This window comes from Bidens hawaiensis, unplaced genomic scaffold (assembly GCF_021521415.1).
Source record: "Bidens hawaiensis isolate Kalapana, Puna unplaced genomic scaffold, B.hawaiensis_p1.1 tig00031852_1, whole genome shotgun sequence".
Classification (NCBI taxonomy): domain Eukaryota; kingdom Viridiplantae; phylum Streptophyta; class Magnoliopsida; order Asterales; family Asteraceae; genus Bidens; species Bidens hawaiensis.
Genome location: NW_027495397.1, coordinates 16,065 through 28,573, shown reverse-complemented (window position 1 = coordinate 28,573; position 12,509 = coordinate 16,065). Strand labels below are relative to the sequence as shown.

The 12,509-nt window shown below is 35.5% G+C and overlaps 1 protein-coding gene and 1 pseudogene across 1 annotated transcript; one reads left to right on the top strand and one right to left on the bottom strand.

The window, feature by feature from the left end:
- Window positions 1-200: 200 nt before the first annotated feature.
- Window positions 201-7,555, top strand: LOC143582727 (putative 1-phosphatidylinositol-3-phosphate 5-kinase FAB1C). Its single transcript, XM_077065216.1, has 12 exons — window positions 201-939; window positions 991-1,212; window positions 1,306-2,046; window positions 2,120-2,273; window positions 2,351-2,695; window positions 2,782-3,312; window positions 3,681-4,012; window positions 4,098-4,224; window positions 4,311-4,460; window positions 4,741-6,036; window positions 6,119-6,385; window positions 7,013-7,555. The coding sequence occupies exons 2-12, from the start codon at window positions 1,031-1,033 to the stop codon at window positions 7,265-7,267; spliced, it is 4,380 nt and encodes a 1,459-aa protein (XP_076921331.1). The 5' UTR covers window positions 201-939; window positions 991-1,030; the 3' UTR covers window positions 7,268-7,555.
- A 3,618-nt stretch (window positions 7,556-11,173) lies between these two features.
- LOC143582728 (uncharacterized protein At1g66480 pseudogene) lies at window positions 11,174-12,067 on the bottom strand (annotated as a pseudogene).
- Window positions 12,068-12,509: the final 442 nt, after the last annotated feature.

Below are 12,509 nucleotides of genomic sequence, written 5' to 3'. Positions count from 1 at the left end.
TTTCAAACATGACCACGATTTTAGTATTCAGATACCAACGGTCCAATCTTTAAACTATTGTTGATAAAGTAAAACCGAACATTTAAAAGTACAAAAACATCCATATTTTCGAAACTTATGGGCTAAATAATATCTTCTCAAAAAGGTAAAGTTTTTTTACTTTCAAGATCATTACATTCACATTCACATTCACATTCACATAAACCCTCATCAATGGAGTATTAACACAGCAATTGCAGACACCCTAACACCTGTAAACACACGTGTGACCACACACATACACATAAGTTAATGAACAGCAAGATACATACAGTGCACGTATAATTTAAATGCGGTTGAGTAATGAATATGAAAGCATTGCCGCGAAATATGGAAAGCAATATTATTATTATCAGTTTCAACTTCAATTTCATTTGGAGATGCGAGCCTTCAACTCATCATTCATCATAAAGATAACCCTTTTCATACTCAATCTTTTTCTTTTAAATAATCTTGATTATTACCAATTTATTAACTTTATGAAAAATTTGGGGGTTTTGTGATTTGGGTTTGGATCCTTTGTGTGTTATTATTATTACCCATATCTTAATTTGGGAAAAAGATTGTTTCTTGATGTTGAATTGATGGTATATGATTTGTTGTGTTATATGTGATTATTATTATTATTATTATTGTGATTATAGTGAAATAATTATTAAGTATTATTATATGTTACTCCTTTGAGATGCTTTGTGATTCCAAAGGAGACTTTTTATTCCTTTTATAAATCTTTCCATTTTACAAAAGAAAGAAAAAAAAAATTATATATTTTTCAAGGGTTGTTTAGCAGCCATAGGACCCAACTTGGTTTTCAGCTTTTGGGTTATAAAGTTTGAATCTTTTTGTGTTACAAGAATTGGGAATCTTGAAATTTCGGTTGCAAAGTTTGAATCTTTTTGTGTTACAAGAAGGAATCTTGAAATTTGGGCTGCAAAGTTTGAATCTTTTAAGTTGGATCTTGGATTCTTGATCTTGTCGGGTTGGAATCGAAATGGCAGACGGTGATAATATGTGCAGCCAATGTGAAATCAGAGTTTCTGAGTATTGCAAATATTGTGCTAATGTTGGTATTACACAAAATAATGAGGATAATAGAGTTGATCCTTCGGTAACCGAACCATCGTTTGATGGGCGATCTCTCCAAGCAGTGTTCGTACGCGTCTCCTCGTCCAGGTACATAATCATAGGTTTTGAGTGATGAAACAGTAAATTGTGACTTTTTATATAATTTGTGATTTTGGGTTGATTTGAGAATTTGGATTACAGAAGTGATGAAGATGAAGCGGATGATTCTGCAAAGAACTTTTTCAGTCCATACAGTCTTGACACATCAGATGTAGATTCGAGTCGTGTTAGTACTAGACATGATTTCAACAGTTTTATGTCGGTTAATTCGAGCCCAACTGACAGTCCATCGAGGGCTCAAATTACTTCAAATAGGATTAGAAGTTGTGTACATTCAGATGATCAAGGAACACCAAGATCATCACATGACGGTTCGTTTGATCAAGAACAACACCTGGCTGTTTTAAAAAGCCATGAGCAAACGATTTACGATGATTTTTCAATACTTAACGAGAAGTCACGTAAGCCGTTGGATTTCGAAACCAACGATCGGATTTGGTTTCCTCCACCACCGGATGATGAAAACAGTGACGCGGATAATAATTTCTTTTCATATGCTGAGGATGACGATGATGAAATTGGTGACTTGAATGGTGAGTTTTCTGTAAGTGGAAGTTTAATGACTAATTCGCCCCGAACAGATAACCCGAATGAGGAACATCAGGAGCCGTTGAAAACCGTGGTCCAGGGGCATTTTAGGGCACTCGTGTCACAATTATTGCAGTCGGAGTTTAACTCGACCGAAAAATGGCTTGACATTATTACATCATTAGCATGGCAAGCTGCAAACTTTGTGAAACCGGATACAAGCCGAGGTGGGAGTATGGATCCCGGTGATTATGTGAAGATTAAATGTGTAGCGTCAGGAAGTCCTACTGAAAGGTAAATAATTAAATATTTGTTTAATTAGTTGATTAAATTTTAATAACTAAAATAAAACTTTTTTTTTATGCAGCATATTTGTGAAAGGTGTAGTTTGTACAAAGAATATAAAACACAAGCGAATGACTTCACAATACAAGAATGCAAGATTACTTATGCTAGGCGGTGCACTTGAGTACCATAGATCACAAGATCAACTATCTTCTCTCGAGACACTACTTCAACAGGTTCATTAGTTTTCTGTTATGCTAAATGCGTTGCTATTCGGTTTATCAACTCTGCATCTTATTTTTCTTTCTAATAGGAAATGGATCATTTAAAGATGATTGTTTCAAGAATAGAAGCTCACCGTCCAAACGTGTTATTGGTGGAAAAGAGTGTATCTTCATATGCACAAGAGTATCTTTTAGCCACGGAGATCTCTTTAGTTTCAAACATCAAACGCTCGTTATTGGAGCGTGTATCAAGATGCACTGGTGCTCCCATAACTCCATCAATAGCTCATATTGCCACCGCACGAGTAGGCCAATGTGAGCTATTTAGATTGGAAAAAGTCACGGAAGAACATGAAATCACCAACCAATCCAACAAGAAACCTTTAAAAACTTTGATGTTTTTTGAGGGTTGTCCTAGGCGTTTGGGTTGCACCGTAAGTTTTCTTGCTTTCATAATTATTTTTCATGCATTATGCTCTTGCTTATAACTAACTTATAAATCTACCGTGTGTTTTTGTAGGTTTTGCTAAAAGGGTCATCTCGTGAAGAACTAAAGAAGGTCAAAAATGTCGTTCAGTATGCAATCTTTGCAGCTTATCATTTATCGCTCGAAACTTCTTTCTTGGCGGATGAGGGTGCTAGTTTACCGAAAATGACTAAAATGCCCTCAGTAGCCGAATCAGAAACGATAAAAGATGACAGTTCTTTGCCTATTCTCTCTAGTTCTACAACTTCCTCTCCTTTAGAAGCTACCGATTCCCCTAAAGATCAAAGCTTTAGAGATGTCGAAATAGTTTCGAATATACTAGACAATGATCTAGAAGCTACTGAAGATCAAGAAGAGATAAAGATTGAAAGAACCGAAGTGATTGATGCTTCAGAAGAATATTATGCTGCTGCAGATACTCATCAGAGTATATTAGTATCGTTTTCTAGCCACTGTGTGCTAAATGGAACCGTATGTGAACGCTCAAGACTCTTGAGAATTAAATTCTATGGTTCCTTTGATAAACCACTAGGGAGATACCTTCAAGATGATCTTTTTGATCAGGTTGGTTCAGTTTACATTCTATAATTCTATTATAATCTTTTATTGCATTTTCTTTAAAAAAGATTTAAACTTTATCGGTTTTCTGTCATTAACATTTGATATTGCCCTTTAATTGCATTTGCTTCATAAAGATCAAAGCTTTACCATTTCCTTTTCATGCATCTTCTTACATTTACATTCTATTATTATCTTTGGATGTGTTTTTCTTTAAAAAGAGATTAAAGTTATTCTTTTTTATGGGTTTTCTTGCATTTAGATGCTATAATTATCTTTATGTGCATTTGCTTCATAAAGATCATAATTGATCTTTTCTTGCATTTGCTTCATCAAGACCGGATCTTTTACCATTTTTTCATGTTTTTTTTCAGACGTCATTGTGTTCGTTTTGTAAGGAACCAGCCGAAGCCCATGTGACATGCTACACTCACCAGCAAGGCAATCTAACTATTAATGTTAGACGGCTTCGGTCACTTAAGCTCTCCGGGGAAAAAGACGGAAAAATATGGATGTGGCACCGATGTTTGCGATGCACACCTGTAGATGGGGTCCCGCCTGCAAATCACCGCGTGGTCATGTCTGATGCTGCGTGGGGTCTCTCACTAGGGAAGTTTTTAGAACTTAGTTTTTCAAATCATGCAACTGCTAACCGTGTTGCGAGCTGTTGTCATTCTCTTCAAAGAGACTGCCTTCGATTCTACGGGTAATAATATTCATTTTGATAACAAAAAAAACACGTGTTTGTTAATATTGTGTAAGTGATTTATTAAAACTTCTAATTGCTACAGAATGGGGAATATGGTTGCATTTTTCCGATACTCTCCGATAGATATTCTTTCGGTTCATTTACCTCCGCCTGTTCTGCAATTTGGTGATCATTTTCAACAGGATTGGTTGAAGAAAGACATTGCAGAGGTGAATATACACAATTAGTTCTGCAAGTTTCTTGATTTCCAACTGTTTTTTTTTTCGCTTAACTTTTTCGTTTTTCGGTTTGATAGCTTTTGAGCAAGACAGAAGCTTTATATGAAGAGATACTTAATGTGTTAAATGGGATTGAAGCAAAGAATGACTTACCCGATTCAGATGAGTTAAGTAACCATGTCATCGAGTTAAAGGATCAGCTGATTAAAGAAAGATTTGATTACATTGTAAGTCATATTGCATCAATTTTCGAAACACGCAGGGGTGGCAAGATGGACCCGTCTGAACAGACGGGATGTATAATCGGTCTAGACACCCAAACGGGTTGGGTTGGGTTGGATTGACCCGAAAACAGTTTTTAGCTAAATTTTTATTTGATCTGTTTAAGGCTAAAACCAACCCGAATTGACCCGTTATTAAGTAAGCGGGCCAATATTGCCACCTCTTCTGATAGGTTACTCAATGATGTATTACCATCTCACTTTTACTATATTTTTTATAAAAAAGGATCTGCTTCAATCTTGTGGTGAAGAAAATGGGACCGAAATCGACGTTTTTGAACTTAACCGTTTGCGACATTCACTTATGCTCAATATGCATTTCTGGGATCGGCGAATATGCTCACTAAGTCTCTACGGAAGAAGTTCCAAGTTGAAACCGAACCAAGATATTTCATCATCAAGAACTGATTCCATTCCCGAAAACACCATTCTCGCCTTGGACCCGAACCAAACTGACCAAACCGAACCATCTGATAACGTTTCTGATTCGTTATCAACGTCTTTTGACCAATGCAGAACCAATGAACAAATAGATAACGGGCCCGTCTCGTCACTGGAACGTGCCCCGTTAGCAGCGTCAGTTTTATCAGATAAAATAGACTCAGCATGGGCCGGATCGTTGAATCCGATCACTAACCCGATTCTCAGCAGACTAGCACCGTCACCTACTAGAGTTTATTCATTTGACTCTGCAATTAGACAGCAAGAACGAGTCAAAAAGGCGTCACATTTATTTTCGACGCTTGGATCTTTTCATGCTTCTGGAGATTACGTTCATATGGTTCGAGATCCGGTTCATAACTTACAAAGAAGAAGTTATTCACAAGCTTTTCCTGGTGATGACAATAATAATACTAATAATAATAATAATCCTGATTTCTTGCTAACCACAAGACCGGCTTTCCTTCCAGAAGGTGCACGGTTAATGATACCTAACGGTGGTCGAGACATAATAATGGCGGTTTACGACAACGAGCCCACTAGCATAATCTCGTACGCGCTCACTTCAAAAGAACACGAAGATTGGGTCACTGATAAAGTTAATCTCAGTAGAAACAGTTCGGTTGCTTCAAACTTGACAACTTGGCAGTCGTTTTCAACCGTTGATCAAGACTACACGCATTATGGAATATACGGGTCAGAAGACCCGTTGTTCATGGACCGAAAAGGGTCTAATCATTTAACCATTCCGTTTGAGGACGAGTCTGGTGGTGATGGGAAAGTTAAGTTCTCGGTAACGTGCTATTTTGCTAAACAGTTTGATACTCTTAGAGAGAAATGTTGTCCGAATGAAATGGATTATGTTCGGTCATTAAGCCGTTGCAAAAGATGGAGCGCACAAGGCGGGAAAAGTAATGTTTATTTTGCTAAATCGTTAGATGAACGGTTTATTATAAAACAAGTTACGAAAACCGAACTTGAATCATTTGAAGAATTCGCACCGGAATATTTTAAGTATTTGATGGATTCTTTAAACTCGGGTAGTCCAACATGTCTAGCAAAGATCTTGGGAATTTATCAGGTTTAAAAAAAAAAAAAAACCTTTTTGTTCTTTATTGTTGTGATTACAAAATCATATAATAAGGTGTGATGGCAATTTGCAGGTTACAGTGAAACACTTGAGAGCTGGGAAAGAAGCAAAAATGAATGTTTTGGTGATGGAAAATGTGTTTTTTAAAAGAAACATATCGCGAGTTTATGATTTAAAAGGTTCATCGAGGGCTCGTTACAATTCCGATACAACTGGAACGAATAAAACGCTTTTGGATATGAATTTATTGGAAGCTTTGCGTACGAATCCCATATTTCTTGGATGTAAAGCTAAGAGAACCCTCGAAAGAGCCGTTTGGAACGACACTTCCTTCTTAGCAGTAAGTTCTTTTTACCAGTTTACGACTGCATAATTCAGTAACATTGACCATGTTGACTTTTTACCGATGCGGCGCTCAAAAACCAGTTTCTTGACCAAAGCTGGTTGCTTTTTTATGCAAGTAGCCGTCTTTTACCGTTAAGAGTATTATTAAAAATGAGGTTTTCTTGTTCGAGTTTGTTTGTTAACTTGACCGAACTAGCAATCGAACGTGAACAATTAACTTAGTGAGGTTTTCTTGTTCATGTTTGTTCATTAAGAAAATGAATGTGTTTATGTTCGTTATTTTACAAAATTACAGTATAAATGAACGGCTCATGAACGTAACTGAAGTTAGATGAACGAAAATAAGCATGCTGAAAGTAATTGTGAACAACAATGTGTCGGCTTAAAAAGTTTTTAAAACTAGACTTGTAACGGGCCTAAAAATAAGAAATGAATATACTAACATACTTAAAGAAACGAATGTAAACTAACGACCAATCTACCATAAATGAACGAAGAGGCATGTGCTACTTCTCGCTGAACGTTCAGTTCGTTTACAAGCCTAATGATTTAATTTTTTTGATTTTCATTTTAGTTGTGTGCCATTTGATTTAAGTTAATGTACACGCGCATTCTTTTGCAGTCGATCGATGTGATAGATTACTCATTGCTAGTTGGAGTGGATGAGGAAAGGAAAGAACTTGTTTTGGGAATCATTGATTTCATGAGACAATATACATGGGACAAGCATTTAGAAACATGGGTGAAAGCATCCGGGATTCTAGGCGGACCAAAGAACGCGATACCAACCATAATTTCTCCGAAACAGTACAAAAAAAGATTCAGAAAAGCGATGACTAGTTATTTTCTAACCGTCCCCGAACAATGGTCATCATGATTTATGAAAACAATTAAAAGGGTGATCATAGAATATGATAAAGATTCATAAAGATTGTAACTTTATGTAACTTAGGGTAGATTTATTACCCTTTGACAGGTTAAGTTTTGTATACAAATATACTTAGGTAGAGTTATTGTTTTATAGGCTTTTTATATTTTATGATTTTATTCCCATTGAAAGAACTTGTACATGTACATGTGCACATGCCACATGGGGTGACCTTTGTCAAGATTTTCTTGTTATGATAATTGAGTTTCATAAATGGGCACTCAAGTATTTGGCAGCCTCACTTTTGATCTTTTTACTTTATGCTTTTGTATATTCAACTGAAAAAGAAACATGGTCTTATCCCACCAATGGAAAAAAGAAGGCCTAACACTTTTTTGATAACGCTATCTGTAGCGGAAGGGTTATAAAATGGAGGGATTTGCGTCATGTGACGCCTAGTAAGCAAAAAGTGAGTTTTTGTTTTAAGGGTGTACTGGTGCTGTAGTCCTATGTATATATATGTTTATATTACACACACAAGCTATTATAATAATATTATAACAACAGGCGACAAAAAGTAGTCCCCCCCAATCGCCCGAATATCGCCTGGGGTCAGTGTTCCAACTTTTTGTCAACTTTTTCGCCCCTCATTTACCCCCCACTACACCTAGCCTAATAAACTCGTAATGGAACTCTTTTGTTTCAAGATTTGTCTTCTTGCTTTATGCATAGGTGGCTTGATGTTAAACTAGTCATGTATGGGAGTGTGTTACAACTGCTAAAAAGATTCTTTGTATCTATACTTTTAGATAGTGGTGGGGCTGAGAGACAATGGCTTCGTATCGGGACAGGCGGTTTTGAGAGCGGAGTCTAGGAAGGTTGCTAAGCATGAGACATTGTGTTTGGAGAATCAACACGTGTTCATTCCATTTGCCTTCGACACTTTTGGATCCCTAGCTCCCGAGGCGGTTCGTTTTTGGAGCGGGTGCAGAAGGTGGTCCACATTGACTCGCAGAGCCCGAGGAACCAAGGATTTATATTTAGTAGAATAGGCTTTGCGATTCAAAAGGGGATAACGGCGCAACTTGTTGCTCGCTTACCCATTATCCAGATGTAGTTCGGTTTGTATTATATATAAAAGGATCAATATTTTCTAAAAAAAATATATATATCATTGGTACCACCACCTCACTAAAGTGATGTGATTCACAAAGGAATTTGATGATATGTGGAGATGATACCAAAATGGCTTCAAGCATTTAATTTCTACTATAGGCAAGCTTTGATGCAATTAGGTCTACTATTTCATATTTTTGTCGGTATTATCAGAACTGATATCATAATTCATTTTTTATAATTTCCAATCGATATAAAACACATGTCGATATCCTTTTGGGCATATCAAAACTTTATTTTCTAGGTTACCCGAGAAATATTTTTTGCCATTAAATCATTGTAAATAATTTTTCATTTTGTGGCACATAGTTTTTATCGAATCGAACCGAAACGAAAACACAGCGCCCGAACAACACCGATACCGGTATTCATTTTATGGATTTTGGTTTTGAAACGAGCCAGTTTCAGCATTTTTCAGTACTTTTGCCAAAGGGGTATGATACCGCAAACTAATTTTGTAACTCACAACTTTATGTTAGTAATTTTTATTTAATTAGGTCTTATACAATTGTAAATAAACATTAAATTTGATATGAATTCCACATATATTGATACAAGAATTAGTTCCACAGCACTAGAGAGCTATTCTAAAAAGGAAAGAAAAAGAATGAAATTACAAAATAATAATTTATACATTGATTCATACTAGAAATATAATATGAATCATATATAGATCAGAAGGACAAAACATCACTCTGCTTGGCTGCTGTGTGCTTGTTTGATGTTTAATATAAAACCAATGTTTGCTTTAGTTCTTCGCTAAATCCCACTTTTTTCTGCAAAACCAAATAACGACTAATTAATTGAATATCCATTTCAAGAAATATTATATTATCACCCACGAATCAAATTTCTATATTTTAACCATTTTTTTTCATATTAATACTCTAATTTAAAATTTAAAACAATGCAATAAAAAAGTATGCAAAATAATATGTTTAAACTCTAAAGTTTAGTGCTTAATAAACATGCAACGGCTAAACTGCGAACCATCCAGTTCGCGTTGATTCCAGTTAGACTGACGCAGGCCCGGTTCCGAGAACGACTAAAAATTTTGGGTTGAAGGCGAAAATATTTTTGAACCTTAATAAAATGGGGCGTCTTGTTAGGTTTATACAATCTAATTGTTAAATAAACCTTAAGTTTTTGAGCCTTATGATTTGGTTGTGTAAATTTTTTTTTAATAAAAGTAAGGTTAAAATGTCTCAAGTGAGGTTAGAACTCACAACCTTTTGGTTGAAAGCCATACCCATTTAGTGGTTATGTAATTAAGTTTAAACATTATATATACATATTTTATAAAAAAATTATAAAAATAAGGTTAAAATATCTCAAGTGAGGCCAGAACTCACAACCTTTTGGTTGAAAGTCATACCCATTTAGTAGTTCCGTCGACCACCCAGCCCTCCCTTATAACCGGCCCTGGACTGACGTAAACCCATGCTAAATTTTTGTTGTGTCTTCGTATAAATATTTTATCTATCGCTTAAAGTTCAAAATGGGTTAAAATGTGTAAATTATTAATAGCAGTTATTTAACAATTTAACTAATTTTGGCTAAATAATATTTAAATAATGTTAACAAAACCTTCAAGAGCCTTTTGACTTCACAAATGACATCAATTATGGCGATGTTTACCATACTTGGTCGTTGGCGCTTCAATCACCCAATAATCTATGACGTATTAGTTTTAAAAATAGTAAATCACCATTTGATTTTATTTTCTTTTAATATATAACCTGTAGATCTTATAACCTACTTAACTAAAAGTATAAATATATGTTTTGAAGACATAACTTTTTAAAATTTCCTAATACGGTAATACATATTCTGTTAATCATTCTAATTTTGCATCTAAATAAAGTAAGCATCAAGAATATTAACTTGTGCATGCCAAAATGTGAACATTCTTTTTATTTTTTATTTTTTAAATGGAATTAAGTAATTAATAATGCTATAGGTAATTAGATATTGTCATAAAAACTTTTAATTTAATTCCTCGGGTAACTAATATATTGTAGGCATATGTAATGTGATACTTATATAACTTTAAAAGATTCACTAAAAAAATAAATTAGGTATGGTTTAACGTAACTGTAAACATTAATTAAGAATAGTGTTATGAAATAAAAGAGTAATTTTATAAAACCTTTAAAACATAAAGCGGGAGTTTTGGATTCAAATCTCTTAGATGATTGAAATTCGTCACTTATTAATAATAATAATAAATGTCAAAGCCAATAACATGGCATGAAAGCTGGGTCAATGGGTTATGGGTAGTGTTGCAAAAATCCCGACTAGTCAACGATTAATCCCCGATTAATCGCTAGTCCCCACTTTACTGATTAATTTTGGGTTAGTCGGCCAATTAATCGGTCAATGGTCAAATCCAGCCAAAATCGGCGGTTCCCGGTCAAATCCGGCCAAAATCGGCGGTTTCCGGCAAGATTCCGACCAAAATCAGCGGTTCTCGGCGAGATTCCGACCAAAACCAGTGGTTCCGCGTGAGACTTTAACAAAAACTAGCGGATTCAAGCGAGATTCCAGCCAAAATATGTTTTATGTATGTATAAAACTGGAAATTACATATAAAAATGTGTGTGTGTATGCATAAAACTGAAAATTATGCATTACAGTCCGATCCGATTAATCCCGATTAATCTCGACTAATCCTGATTAATCGCTAGTCCCCACCCCACCGCCCGGCTAACGACTAGCGATTTTTACAACACTGGTTATGGGTGTTGAGGGAGACCCAAAGTTGAGGATCTCACATGCAACATTAATATAAATCTATTTTTAATTTCTAATATTGTTGTACACTTATTGTCAATTGCATGTTCGTACGTATTATAATATGTAATCATTCCGTGTTATTAAAATGTTTTGACTTTACCTTTTATTTATTATACATTTTGAGCTACTTATAGCCTAAACTTATTGTCTACTTGTAAATATATCTTATAAACAAATGTGATTTCGACATTTCGTAAAATCAAAGAAAAAACGTACCCGACGACCGGTTACCCGTCGTCGTTCGTCTGTCAGGACACCACTATCACCGCCACCGCCACCAGCACTGTCGCTTTTTTCCATGCAAAGTTTCATAATCTTTTCAGCTGCGTCGGTCCCATCTTTACTCTCTGTCATTAGCCTATCCACTTCCGCCTTCTGCAACCTCAGCTTCACCCTAAATGAGTCAACACTGCCACCTATGCGGCTATCCACAGCAATGCTTGGTGCTTTCATGAAAGACAAGTCAGAAGCTGACCGCCGAGCCAGCTTCAGGCTCTCGAGCCGGTCCTTAGCGCTCATATTTATCCCAGACCGGACTCTCCTAGCCCCTTTATCTTCAACAAGCTTAGGCAACTCAACCAAGAAGTAAAGCCTCTTAGCCTTGAGCCCTTCTTGCGGCTCCAATGGCTTGGCTCGTACCCCATACTGCTTCACCATCTCTGCATCCAATAACACCAGACCCGGGTAGTCCTTAACCACGTCTCCAGCATTCACCGGAGTCTTGATCTTGATGGCTTCTCCGGTTATTTTCATTATTGTTGTAGTCTTTCTTTTGGCTCCTAAACTATTTCCCATTTTTTTTTTGAACTTATGGTTTGTGGGAGAGCAATGAGAATGTATCAATGATTCAATGTATGTATAATTGTTTATTTCATTGTTAGGGTCAATTAAAGAGTGCTAATTTTAAATTATCAATTGTATTTTGAATTTTTTATATTCAAAATATATAATTAATCCAATTAAAACATAACCGGCCTTTAAGTTTAAGTTACAATAACAAAGAGTTGTGATACTCATATATTTATTTAGTGAATTTGCTTTATGATGTGTAAAGAAAAATAATGACAAATGAAAATGGAAAAAATAATTGGCTCATGTGTTTTGGGTATATTTTTGTTGATTAACAAGTTACGAATGTGACAACAATTTAAAGCTTCAAACTAAAAAGGCTAGGATGTTAAATATGACTATTGACCATCTCCAATAGCCAATATTTAGCCCTTATTGAAGGCTCGTAGTGCGTTCATTCTAGCTTTTTTATCTAATAAAGCGTTTTTGA